The 14,036-nt window shown below is 38.7% G+C and overlaps 1 protein-coding gene and 1 long non-coding RNA gene across 3 annotated transcripts in view; one reads left to right on the forward strand and one right to left on the reverse strand.

Moving 5' to 3' along the window:
- LOC137103669 (uncharacterized) overlaps window positions 1-14,036 on the forward strand; it is a 56,829-nt gene that overhangs the window by 19,340 nt on the left and 23,453 nt on the right. The gene's annotated exons all lie outside the window — the stretch shown is intronic.
- On the reverse strand, window positions 10,140-13,499 carry LOC137103599 (hepatic lectin-like). The gene is made up of 7 exons (XM_067484130.1): window positions 13,399-13,499; window positions 13,228-13,272; window positions 12,445-12,549; window positions 12,055-12,132; window positions 11,785-11,936; window positions 11,579-11,703; window positions 10,140-11,493 (listed from the first exon to the last, which is right to left on the reverse strand). The coding sequence occupies exons 2-7, from the start codon at window positions 13,241-13,243 to the stop codon at window positions 11,316-11,318; spliced, it is 654 nt and encodes a 217-aa protein (XP_067340231.1). The 5' UTR covers window positions 13,244-13,272; window positions 13,399-13,499; the 3' UTR covers window positions 10,140-11,315.

Below are 14,036 nucleotides of genomic sequence, written 5' to 3' on the forward strand. Positions count from 1 at the left end.
GTTTGTTTAATCTGTCTCTTCCACACACACTTTGGGACCAAGGAGCTGAAGAGAAACCTGTCCCATGTGGGACTGGCTGACTTGTAGAGAGGGGGGAAGCCTAACAAGCCTCAACTGATACATGGTATCAACATCATCCATAGTGTTTGAAGTTACTTTGTGGAGTAAAAGTACAAAAGTGTAACTTTTGTACTTTAACTACGTTTTAAGCATGTACTTAGTAGGTAAACAACTTAAATGGTTACATCTACTAGTGATGAAGTAGTTTTTTACAGACTTTGTGTTTTCCCCCTCATTAGTAAAAAAACAGAAGTGTCAGGTCAAGGCAACTATAACTATAAAAAACAAAAAGTGGCAGCACATCTACATCTGCAAACTGAATAATAATCATTCCCTGTTTTTCCAGAACTTAAACTGTTAAAACTTGTTTAATTCCAACACTTGAGCAACTCGTGTTTGGGGAAGTAGTACTTCATCAGTACTTTTTCTACAGTAACCTATCAGGTCTGTGACACTGACGCTCATTTTGTGTTAAAGTGAAGTGTTGATATGTGCCTCAGATGACTGTTAATTTAAAATAAAAAGACGGGAGAAGAAGAAGAAAGGTGAGTTCTGAATATGATGCTCGTAATTTCAGCTGTCCAGGAGGACACACTGGACAGGTCCCCAGTCTGTCAGATATTTGTTAAATTTTATTAAATGGTGTTTTTTTGTTGCAGAGAAAGTTTCCATTGAAGTCAGGATCCTGAGAAGGAAACAAGCAGGAATGTGACGGTAAGTCAGTGTGAAGAAGAACTGGGAGGGAAACAAGCATCGAGTGAATTTAAGTCAGAATCCACATTAATGAAGAGACAGAGAAAAGCAGCTGACTGAGGATCAGTGAGTCAATTAACCTGATCTTTAGTCTCAGTCTTTGTAAAGGACGATGGTTCTGACACTGTTGGTTTTGATGCAGGAAAAATGAAAAAGTCATTTTGTACATTTGTTCAGTTCATATATGATCAGTACTGTAACTATCACTGTAAGTACACAAATAGCATGGTGATGAGGCCTCTAGTGACGTGGTCATATAAACTATTAATATTATCACAGCCAAGAAGCAGAAGAAACAGGAAAAGTGTTTTCTGCTGCCGTTGGCTGAACTTTTCATCTTTTAATAACAAAAGACAAGTTTGATGTTTAAAAAGTTTCAACTCAAACTTTAAAATGCTTGTTACTGAAAACAGTCACACTTTTACAAGTTTGAGATGAATATAAATTAACTTCCTCTTCTTCAAGACTGTAGTTAAAGGTTAATGAAGTCAGTTCCTGGGAGCTACAGTAAAAGGAAACATTACTCAGTATTTTTTCTGCGTCATTCACATTAACCTCTGGGCTTTAATGTCGTGATGGACTGAGCTCAGTGTGGGGAAGAAAAATTATCGAGTGTCTTAACACAGTGCACCACAGTTTACAGCGCTGCTTTTAACAAGTGCTTTTATGTCTACAAATATAAAATTGTAATGGTATTTATGTTCAATGAGTTTTCTAGAACCGTCTAAAGTAAACAGCAACTGGTAAAATTGTGTGAGAGACCACAGGAGAGACGTCTCATTTAGACTAAATATATGTCAGGATCTCTCTGCACTTCCTGTCTGTGGACTTTTATTTTGTGGCCCTTCTCCCTACTTCCTTGGTGGCCTTGGTTCTTTTCCCCAGCTTTGCCCTCGTTGTCCCTCATTGTTTGCACCTGTTCCACCCTCTATTAAACTTCAGTCTTCCCTTCACTCCCCTGCCAGATCCTCGTCGTTGTTAATGTGGTCTCTGCCATCGTGGTTACTGTCTTCGTCGTGGTCACCGCTGTCATTGTCATCACCCTCACCAACCCCTCAGCCTCTGGACTCTAGGTAAAAGCTGTTAGTGTATTTCATGGACTCTTGTTTCTTTTGTCTGAGTTTTGGTGATGGGCCTGCTTGCTGTTTTGTTTTTCCATGTCTTGTTAATTTAGTTTATCTGTTTGTTAGTTTCCTTAGACTTCCTTGTTTGTTTACCTGTGTAGTGGCTTTTGTTTGTCTGTGTCTTATTTATCTGGTTACCCTCTGTTTATCAGTTTTCCTTAGTCCCCCTCCGTGTACTTACCTGTTATTAGTTTTTATGTTTATCCGAGTCTTATTGTTTCCTGAGCCTGTTGTCCTAAGTTACTATCTATTAAGTTCATCCCCCTCATGCTCTGGTCCCTTTGGTTAGTCTGAGTTTTCTTTGTTCTGTATGCGGTTCCTAGTATCCTCCTGTTAGGAGCGACTTCTGTAAATTATTTACATCTGTCAATAAAGCCCCTCGTTATTTGCAATCCCTCTCAAAGTCTCTTCACTTGGGTCCTCCCTTAACCAAAACCCTGACAATATAACCACACAGATCAGTGGGAATAGTGTCTGTTGCACACACATACACTGCAAAACAGCTAAATCACTCAGCCAAGCATAAAGAGAGGGAGAGTGGTCTACAGTATGTGCTGAACCCTGAATCCAGTAGCCACTTAAGCCCCCTCTGTTCAAGGTCCTGCATACAGATGCACGCAGGAAAGAAAAGGTGTTAGACAGGCTACATGGTTCACAATATTTTAAAGCATGTTAAAGCATTTGAACAAAAACTGTCAAAACCCCCATTGAAGCACAAAGCTAAACTCCAGGGAAACAGCAGTTAGTGCTAAAAGATAGGAAAACAACAACTGACTAGAACAGGTGATTGCAAACAACTATTTGATCTCTTGATCCCTCTGTAGTGGAGAACTACAGACCTGTCTCCCTGCTTCCTTTTCTGGCCAAGACAAGTCTTGAGCAGTCTTCAACCAACTCTGACTTCCTTTCCAAGAACAACCTCCTCGACGTCAACCAGTCTGGCTTCAAGAGGGGTCACTCCATAGAAACGGCACTCCTGACTGTTGTGGAATATCTTCAAACTGCAAAAGCCACAGGTCAATCATCTGTCTTAATTCTACTTGATCTATCATCAGCCTTTGACACTGTGAACCATCAGATCCTCTTGTCCACACTCTCTGACTTGGGCATCTCTGGATCAGCTCTAGACTGGCTTCATTCTTACCTATCGGGACGAACCTTCAAGGTATCCTGGCGGGGGCATCTTTCTCACTACCCGTGTGCCGCAGGGCTCAGTTCTTGGTCCTCTCCTCTTCTATCTATACTTCATCCCTAGGTGCCATCATTCACTCACTTGGTCTTTCCTATCACTGCTACGCTGATGACACGCAGCTCTTCCTGTCCTTTCCATCGGACGACTCCACTGTCTCAATGTCTCGCGCATTTCTGCCTGTCTCTCGGACATCTAAGCCTGGAAGAGTGAAAGACATCTTCAACTCAACCTCTCCAAGTCCTTGTCTTCCCAGCCAGACCTTCGACACAACACAACATCAGCATCAACATGGGATCTACAGTGATTGTCCCCACTAAATCGGCCAAAAATCTGGGGGTCGTCATCGACGACCAACTGAGCTTTAAGGAACATGTCTCCTCAGTCTCTAGGGCTTGCAGATTTGCTCTCTACAACATCAGGAAGATCAGATTCTACATCACGGAATATACAACCCAACTCATTGTACAGGCGCTGGTCACATCTTGTATTGATTACTGCAACGCTTTGTTGATGGGGTTACCGGTATCCACAATAAAACCTTTTGCAGATGATCCAAAATGCAGCAGCTCGCCTCATTTTTAATCAGCCAAAAAAGACCTATGTCACACCACTTTTTAGATCTCTACACTGGCTTCCTGTAGCTGCTCGCATCAGGTTCAAAGCTCTGTCTCTTGCTCACAGGTTGGTTAACTCGACAGTTCCCGCTTACCTCAACTCACTCATTCAAGTTTACAATCCTTCCCGCCTGCTGCGCTCTGCCAACGAACCACGTCTGGTGGTCCCAGCACTGCACAGAAGACACCAAGCAAAACTTTTTAGCGCAATGATCAAGCTATCAACAAGTTACCAAACTCTGGACCCTCAGCTGAATCTCTCCCAATTTTCAAAAAAATGCTGAAAACAAAACTCTTCCACATCTTCCTATGCACTTAAATCTCTTTAAAAAAATTAAAATAAAATTTTTCCTTTCTGCTCTTTCTTGCACTTGCATCTCATGGTAAAATCAGAAGGTTGTTATCATTTCTGATGGCGGCTGCATTTTATAGAAGAGCTGCTGATGTTACTGTGTCCTGCACAATAACCCTTTTTTTTAACTATAATAAAGATTTTTTTTTTGTGGAAATCTTCAATCCCTGCCACCGTCTGCCAAATGACTAAATGCAAATGTCCTCAGCAATAAAACATTAGGCGAAGCATCATAAGTAGTTGTAGAATAATATACATCTGGTAGTAACACGAACTTTGTACAAACTTCCTTTGTGAGAAAAACAAACACACACATTTCTTGTTGAACTTGAAATGAGGAGTTCCCCAACACATTAGTTCCAGATGTTAGAAACATCCTTTTAACTCGCATCAAACAAATGATTTAAGTTCTTTAGTAGTGAGGTCACATAAAGTAGCTTTTTATTTCATACGTAAGTAAAGACCACTTTACTGGTAAGTTAGATGTGGATATGCTGCCTCCTTCTGAACTTATTTTACCTCCTGAATACTGTATTTTGTTGCAGGTGTCTTCTTAGTTTTCATAGCTGTCAGACAATATTGTGCAAAAGTCTAAGCCACTATTAGATTTGTTGTTTTAGCAATGCTATAATAACTGTTCACACTTTTTTTTTTTTTTTTTTTTTTTGTTCCTCCAACACTTTTGTGAATGTTTTCTAGGCCTAATCCGCAACTACACAAGGTTATTTTGAGGTTATTGCTGCCAAATGTGGTTGAAGCGGTTATTAAACCCCTTCACTAAGGGGCGTAGTCTATAAAGAGATGAAAGTTGTGACTTTGATAAAGATCAGATCACATTTCCTGACCAATTTATGTACAACTTTTTTTCGAGCATAGATAAAATCTAAATTTAAAGAGGTAGAGTCTCCTTCCTGTTTCTTTGAGTCTAACAGGAGGTTTGTTTCTTGTGGCGAAAACACACTGAGATCCGTCAGTGTTAATTATTACACATGTTGATGGTGAACACAAAGGTTTAATTTAGAAATTCTAAAGAAGGTGAGTCCTAAATATAATGCTCACTTATACCAATAGCTATGTGTAACTAACTATAATGACATTATAAATATATGGTTGAAATGTGTGACAATAATTAAGTTTGGCTTTTTTTGCAGGGAAAGTTTCTGAGACTGAAGTCAGGATCCTGAGCACAATGAGCCACAGAGAAGGTAACAAGCAGGGATGTAAAGTCTTTGACAACCAACCATCAGGTTAATTTTAGCCAAAATCAAGATGCACGACTGTACGTGAGTCTAAATAAGTTCACTCTTTCAGGTCTTTGTAAATATTACAAATACTCAGCAAAACAAGATTGTAGATAAAAGCTGTCAAATGACAGAAACAGACAAAAAAATCTCATTTACAGCTGTTAAATGTATATGTCGGTAACGTTTTATGGATTTAAAGGTTGGCCTAAAGTGATTTTTGGTAACTGATGAGTAGCGGGTACAAACAAATAAAAGGCAGCAAAATGTAGGATCTAGCAGCAGATATGAGTTTGACACGATTAGATAAACTGTAAACACCAACTGCTTAAACCGACTTTGAAGCTTAGTTTTTCTAAGTTTGTCACTTCTAAACTGGTTGACCCAAACTTTAGTTGGGATAGAAAATGTTCATAGGGGTTTTCCAGAGGGAGCCAGTGACAATCTTAGGGTGAGACACCAAATTGGTCTCTCTAGTTCATCTGTGGCTGTGCATTGGATGCCTGTTCTTTTTCATTAAAAAGTCAATATGCATCCAACACATTTACCTTAACTTTGAGAAAAAAACTGGGGGGGCAGTGGGGTGGCCAGCAATTTGATGGAGTTCAGGTGGGAAGGTCCTGTTGAGTTTCAACAATATGTAGGCGTCTAGAGGAAGCCAGGTCAGCGATCTGAACCGTGCTGTGACATGTCCTGTCTAATAGATAATGTCAGCCAAGCTCTGCAGGAGTCCAGACCAGATATGACCAGCGCCTGCACAATGAGATGGGTTAGGTAGGGTCACATCTTTCTGATGTTGTCGAAGGAAAATCTGCTGCCGGAGAGATGAATGAGATGTGATCCATAAAGCTTAGTCTTCAATGATGACCCCACATTTGTGTCGGACTGTGATGAGGAAGTGGAGTCATCTGATGGAAAGGACAAGAATAGCTCTGTCCACCCTCTGCATTCTTCTGTGTTCTCACATGTGTCTCCTCTAAATGTACAACAGGTGAAGCTGCAGAAGGTCAAAGGTCACATCAGAGAGTGTGGCCCTGCTGGTTCTCAGTTGTCTCCTGGCAGCTGCTGCCATTGTTATTTACCGTCTCTGAGTTTGTTTTTATTCATGTTGTTTTACTTTGAAAATAACCAAACAGCTGATTCATTTTATTATTTGGTGGAGTAGAAATGACTTCTGTGAAGGGAAGTAGTAAACATTTTTAAATAAACAGGATTTTTTTCCAGAAACATAACATATTTTATAATAACATAAAAATAACACTTTTACTGACTTTTTTTTTCTGTTTATAATCAGCTTTCTATAATTTACAAATGAAGAAAAGTCTCCGAACTCAAAGACGAGAATGAACCCATGAGGAAAAATTTCATTGGTGAGACCGTCAGGGTTTAAATCTGTTCAGAAGCATCACTTTAACATGCGACACACTGTGGATTAAATATGATCTGTTCTTTTATCTTTACTTTGCTTCCAATAGATGACAGCTTTATTTTCCAGTCACTTATTAGGTTTCTGCTCAGCTCCACAGATCATCCTGATAAATGACTCATCACAGTGAAACGTTTTTAGTCACTTTCAAAATAGAGATCAGCCATTGGATCTTTTTCATGCCGTTATCTTATGATAACAAGATAATTATGTAATTATCTTGGCAGAAGAAAGCTCTTTTTGTCATGATAAGGAGATAATTTAAGGTGTTACAAGATCTTTCTTATGAGCAGTGTGGGGGTGGAGTGGTTAGTGCTGCTGCCTCACAGCAAGAAGGTTGTGGGTTTCTGTCCCCAGCTGACCATAGCCTCAGTGAAGGCCCTGAGATAAACTGGAGACCTGTCCATGGTGGATCAAGCCTATTAATTAAGCCTAATACTATAATTAACAAATGTACATTTGTATTTTGTGCAGGTCCAAAGTGTAAAAGAGGCTGGGAGCAACATGGAGGTAAGTGTTACCTTTTTTCCACCAATGGTATGTCGTGGAAAAGGAGCAGACGTTTCTGTCAACAGCAAGGAGGAGATCTGGTTAAGATCAACAGCAGGGAAGAGCAGGTATAAAACACTGCACCACAATCTTACAGCTGTACGTTTATCATCTTTACACTGAAAAGACACAGAGTAGATTTAAACAACTCTTCCTGTTCAGTCATTCCTGGAGAACCAGCTGAGGAAAGAAATGAACTTTGATGATAAGTTCTGCATCGGACTGACAGACTCAGAGGAAGAAGGCAGATGGTTGTGGGTGGATGGATCAGAACTGGACACAAGGTTTGGTAGAAACTTTTTTTGTATTGTCAAACCAGTTTCATTGTACGTTGCTCATCTATTCTGTTCATTTGTCAGTTTGACCTTTTGGAGCCTTGGGGAACCAGACGATTGGAAAGAGGTTTTGATGGAGAGGACTGTGCGTCCATGGGAGAGAGAGCAGGAGCTTATGACCTGAAGTTTTGGTTTGATAGACCCTGTTACATGGATCAGAGTATTATATGTGAGAAAACAGCATAAACTAGACATTGTATAATTACAAGTGGCTAAACAGGACACAGAATGTGAAGCTATGCTACTCTTGGTAAAGTAAAAAGCAAAAATTAAGTTTGTAAATAGTTTCCCTCCACACAATTCAAGTCAACTACTTCCCACAAGAGTCTAATTCTGAAGTATGTGACCTGTAAGTTTATATATTTGTAAAAGTTGCCTATTGGACCACAATTGAGGGAAATGAGTGAAAACAGCCTCAAAGCTTCAAACTCTAAATTTACTCTTTATTTCTCCGCAGCCACTGAGTCGGCTTTCTTGGGAGAGTGTGGTGTAAACGGGAAAGCTGGTTTCCACAGGTAGATGGTGGATCGGCCGCATGTGTCTTCCCTTTTTTTGCCCCCTTTCTCTCTCCCTGTGCTGTCAGTCTGCTGCGACCCAAAACAAAAAAAATCAGGAAGCAGCGTTTCTGTCACTATACAGTTAAAATCTGTGAGCCAGCCTTTCAAAATAAGTCAGAGGTGGAGGGGAAATCACATTACTCTTCTGCCACTGTTCCCCGATTACCCAAGAAAGCTGATTTCTCCGAGTACCCTGGTTACTGAAATGTGCATTAATGCAGTCACAAATTGAGATAAAACCAGTTTTTTATTGATATTAATATCTACTATCCTTCAAAACTGAATTCATAAATAATGCTGTTTTCTTGTGGGTTCACACTTAGTTGTAACTTTAAGGCATTTACATAAACTGGGTCTGGAACATTACTGATCCAACAATAAAATAATGCAAAAGCATCAGTGTCTGGTTAGTTCCTGTCTATTTATGTCCTGTTGGTGTTTGATTAACATATAGCTAGTGAGTGTTTGTCTCCTAAAAACTACCTTTCTATTCAACTAAACATTCAGATACGTGGAACAGTACATGTGAACAGAGGTTTGACATGTTTCTATAGATGTGCTGCTGCAGAATTTATTATATTTAGCAAGAAAAACCAAAATGAACTAAAACAGAACCTTTTAATTTTAAGTTGGCATGTGTAAAATAATATGTGAAAAAAACCTTTGTTAAATGTGTGAGAACACAAAGTTTTCATCACGAACACGGAGGTCAGCATCCTGAGGATTGAGCAGATTTAGCTACAAAGAAAATAAACACCCTGGTTATAAATCCAGCATTTACACCAATCAGGCATAACATTAAGACCCCCTGTGCAATTTAACCAATATCTATGGGATTTATTCTGGATAGATAAAGTGTGTTATGTCGAACATACAGTGCCTTGCAAAAGTATTGTTTGTCATCCACAAATGTAAATGTATCTCATTGGGATTTTATGTGATAGACCGACACTAAGTGCTTCATAATTGTGAACAAATAAATATCTGAAAAATGTGGTGTGCATTTGCATTCAGCCGGCCTGAATCAGTACTTTGTACAATCACCTGCTGCAATTGCAGCTGCAAGACTTTTGGGGTATGTTTCTACCCGCTTTCCACATCCAGAGAAAGAAACTTTTGTCCGTTCTTCTTTGCAAAATAGCTCAAGCTGAGTTAGATTGGATGGAGAGCGTCTGTGAACAGCACATTTTAAAGTCTTACCACAGATTCTCAATTGGATTTAGGTCTGGACTTTGACTGGGTCTTTCTAACACATGAATATGCTTGGATCTAAACCACTCTATTGTAGCTGTGGCTGTAAAGTTATGGTTGTTGTCCTGCAGGAAGGTGAACCTCCGTCCCAGTCTCAAGTCTTTTGCAGACTCTAACAGGTTTTCTTCTAAGATTGTCTTGTATTTGGTTCCATCCATCTTCCCATCAACTGTGACCAGCTTCCCTGTCCCTGCTGAAGAAAAGCATCCCCACAACATGATGCTGCCACCACCTAACCTTAACCCACCAAAGTGGGATTTAAAGTTGTAAATCAGTCAGTGAAAAGTGAGTGTAAATGCAATAAATAGGAGTTTAAAAAAATTATTAGCTGTCTCCAACATTACAGAACCTAACACAACATTATAAGCATAATGGATAAACTGCCAAGCTTACTCGAACAGAAAGTTGTTTTTTTTCCTGAGATATAACAGACTGTTCAGTAATACAATTTAAACTTCAAATGAATTTAGGCACGATTCTGTTGAGCTTTTTCTCACTTTTCAGCACAATATTCCAAATATAATTTATAACGTATGAACCTAAATATATAATTCTGCCTGTGTAAATATGACCTTTCTTCAGTTGCTAGTACACAAAACCATGACTTAGTTTAACCTTTAGGGAGTTTAAATTCCCATAAATTCTACTCTAATACAATAACTAGTGAGAGTGAAGTTTTTTTTTCTGTGTATAGTTCATGTTACCTGTTGGATGCCGAGGAAGCACAGGCTGTTGGGGGAGTACGACTTTCCATCAGGTCATTTCATCTCGATTAGTTCAGCAGAGTATTGACGAATATTCTACTTTAACTTCACAGCATGCGCTAAATGTAGGACAGAGAAACAATTAATGTCTTGTTTCTACAGGAAGTTTGATAGAACAAACTGAAAAATATTTCCCTCCAAAAAACAAACTGGACTAAAAGCGTAAAGTATCTTAACTATGCCATTGCATTTCATCTAGATAAATGCAGTATTTGAATTGGTTATTCTCTGTCTGCCTTTCCCATTGTTCACTACACAAACCTCAGCCTCTTTCCCTCTGTCCCCGAGCCTGTTCCCTCATCTCTCATTAACTCCCTGGTGTGCTGGTGTACCTGGAGCTACACTCTGCTAAATAGTGGACTTCACAGTTAAAAGGAACATGAATCGTATGTCTTTGCGAACCGGTTAATCCAGCCCAACGATTCTGGAATACAATAACTACCCAGGCTCAGTCGTCTGACTGTGCAGGGCTGAAGATTGTGAACCATACTGTCCACTGTCAGAAAGCTCGACCCTAAACACAGAAAGGAGCGTGACAGTTCTGATGTAAAGAGCTGAAGGCCCCATTCAAAGCTTTACGGTACAAAAAGAAATAAACCAACAACAGCAACAAAAAAAACCCACTTCCTGCTGAAGTTGAGGATGAGGCTTTATTGACATGTGGGTTTTATTTCATGTATTAATAAATACATATATTAAATTAATACATAAACATATACTGGTAAAACAGTCGCAACAATGCTGCCCCCAGTACAACGTGGCTTCTGAGTTTTTAGATTTCTTCATTTTGTTTTTTTAGTCTCTCAACATGAAGTAACTTTAGTAGGTACAGATTCTACAGCCGGAGAATAATATCACAGAAACTGCTGCCGCATAATTTACTTACTGTCTGTTTGCCTACACAGTCATAGTTTAGCACAAAATCTAACTAATTTATCAAAAATCAGTAGGACACTGATACATTAGTGCTGTTTATTTCCAAATGTCAACTTAGTAAATTAAAAAACACAGACAAAATATTTGAGCAGAGCAGACTTTTGTCTGGAAAATATTAATTTGGCTCATAATTTAATCTTGGAATACAGACACATGTGACCTTAAAGTCCAGTTTTTGATGACTTCTCACAAATTCTTCTTATTTTCATGTTACATGCTTTATCATGCCAACTCTTCAGGTCAAGAACTTCTCCTCTCTCTCCCATCATCGCACAGTGCTCTCCATCACTATTTTCTCCTGTCCAGTTAGTCGGCTCACCCTGGCGCCAAAAAGTCGAACTGAGAGATGTGGAACAGAGTGACCTCGATCAATAAAATTAACAACTTTGATACTAGAAATGGAGTAAAATGTTTTCAATTTAACCTTGTGCTGAGCGGTGATCCGTCCACCCACACCCATTTGCCTTCTTCCACTGAGTCTGTCAGTCCAATCCAGAACCTGTCCCCATTATCCTTCATTTTTTTTCTCACTGTTTCCTCTAGGAATCTCTAAACAGGAAGAGTTTCTCTGTGACGATCATATATGTGATCAAATACGGGAAAATGTGAAGCTGCTGCAGTGTTTTATACCTGCTCCTCTCTGCTGTCGATCTTAACCAGAACTCCTTCACGACTTTCACAGTCGTCTCTGCTTTCTTTCCAGGATAAAGCATTCGAAGAAAAATAATAACACTTTCCTCCGTGAAGCTCCCAGAATCTTTCACACTTTGGATCTAGTTTGTCTTTGAAAAGAATAAAGTAAATAAGGTGAAGGTGGTTTTGGCCACATAAGCTCCACTTTCCTGCACATTTATCTGGGGAAATCACATGTGGCAGTGACCTAATAATGTTGAGACTTACCTGTGAGATTTTTCCTCATTGCCTCATTCTCATCTTTCAGAGTTTGGAGATATTTCTTGGTTAGGTAATTATCAAAAGCTAATAAAAAAAAGAAGAAATTCAGTAAAGGTCTCAATAGTACTCAATAAGAAACAATGATGACTGAGTATAATTCATCACAGTTTAAGTCTGAGTGATTATGTTTTATACAATTGTTTTATACAATAAAATAACAAAGCAAAATGAAATATGTTCCAAATGTACACAAATGTGACAGTACATCAGATTTTTGCTGCAATTTTCTTCATTTGCAGTTGTTCTCATTCATTTTCTGTAAATATGAGTGTGTTTGTGAAGCTCTCTTTATTCACACTGGCTCTTCTGTATATGAGTAAAACTGTACAAACTCACAGAGACGGTAAATAACAATGGCAGCAGCTGCCAGGAGACCACTGAGAACCAGCAGGGCCACTCTCTCTGATGTGACCTTTGACCTTCTGTTTGCAGCAGCTTCACCTGTTGAACATTTAGAGGAGACACATGTGAGAACACAGAAGAGTTCAGAGGGTGGACACAGTAACATCAAGATCTCATGATCTACCTTCAAGACCTTGTGTGAGGATCTGATCATGTTTTAGGCTTCAGAAAGTTTTAAGTTAAAAGAAAAAAATGAATTAACTTCAATGTGGTCATAAAGGTGAGGAAGTCACTTTATGCGGTTTTGCAAAATCTTTCACATTTGTGGCTGTTGTCCTCACTAGAAAAGTTGATACACAAGTTGTGACATCAGAAAAGCAGAACCTAAAACTTAAAAGATGCCATTTTAACCAACAGCAGCAGAAAATAATCAATATAATATCTAATGGTTTCATTTCTTCAATGTGATGATATCTACTTGTTTAATTTCAGACTTATTTCTGCTGCAATAGCTCCTACATCACACCACTATTGATTTGACAGCTACTAATCAATTACAAAATATGAACAGAACTACTGCTTTTTGTGTATAATGCGTAAAAACCAACCAACCCACCCTCAATCATCAGTACTGTTTTACAAACTAATATGACTAAAGCCCCCGGGAATATTTCGTACAAACTTTCCTGACATTGTCATTTCATCTTTCAGCTGAGCTTACGCTCAGTCAGTTGTTTAATCTTGATTTTAGCTAAAAGGAATTTGATGTGTTGTTACCTTGTCTGCGGCCCATTGTGCTCAGTCTTCAGGATCCCGATGTCTCTGCAACAACACATTTATTTCACCTTACACATTCCAACAAGGCTCTAAAAAAATCTTTAAGCCACATGATTCATTTCATAAAGACAATGGTACAACCATCATATGAGCATGATGATGAGGGCTCACCTTTAACTTGTGTCTGTAGATTTTAGGATTAGTAAACTAACATCTGCAGGCAGCAGCAACTCTGACTGATCATCAGTGCCAGTGACTTTGGTTTTATTGTGAGAAAAACTTCCTGTCAGACTCAAAGTGAACAGGGAGGAGACTCTACTTCCCTAAAATCCTTTTTTGTTGTGTTACTAATATTTGATAACTGTAAAAAATGCCTTTAAGTTAGACTATTAAGATAAAGTTCTTTTTGTTTTATTATAAAGAACAGTTTCATAATAATGATGTAGATGTGCTTTCACCTTCTGGTCCTTTTTCTTTATCCCATTTCAACTGTTGACTTTGGCAAAAGTGATATACTTTTAATTGTTTATTTCTAAGTAATTGCCTAAAAAAATACTAATTCCCAATTCCATTTCTGTTCTCAAGTTTGAGTTTATCAAAAGTATTTTAAACACAGTTGAGCTTGGTGTGGGTGAAAACATGAATTTGGCAAACACACGGCAAATGTTGGGACACACTGATAAAACTCAACTTTTTAAAAGAAATAAATATTGTAATGGGAAGATATTTTTCTAGTAAACAAGTTACGACAGTCTCATGACATAAATACTGTTAAAACAAAAATGTAAATCTTTTTTCTTCCTTTTATT

The sequence above is a fragment of the Channa argus genome, chromosome 1, assembly GCF_033026475.1.
Source record: "Channa argus isolate prfri chromosome 1, Channa argus male v1.0, whole genome shotgun sequence".
NCBI classification, from domain to species: Eukaryota; Metazoa; Chordata; class Actinopteri; order Anabantiformes; family Channidae; genus Channa; species Channa argus.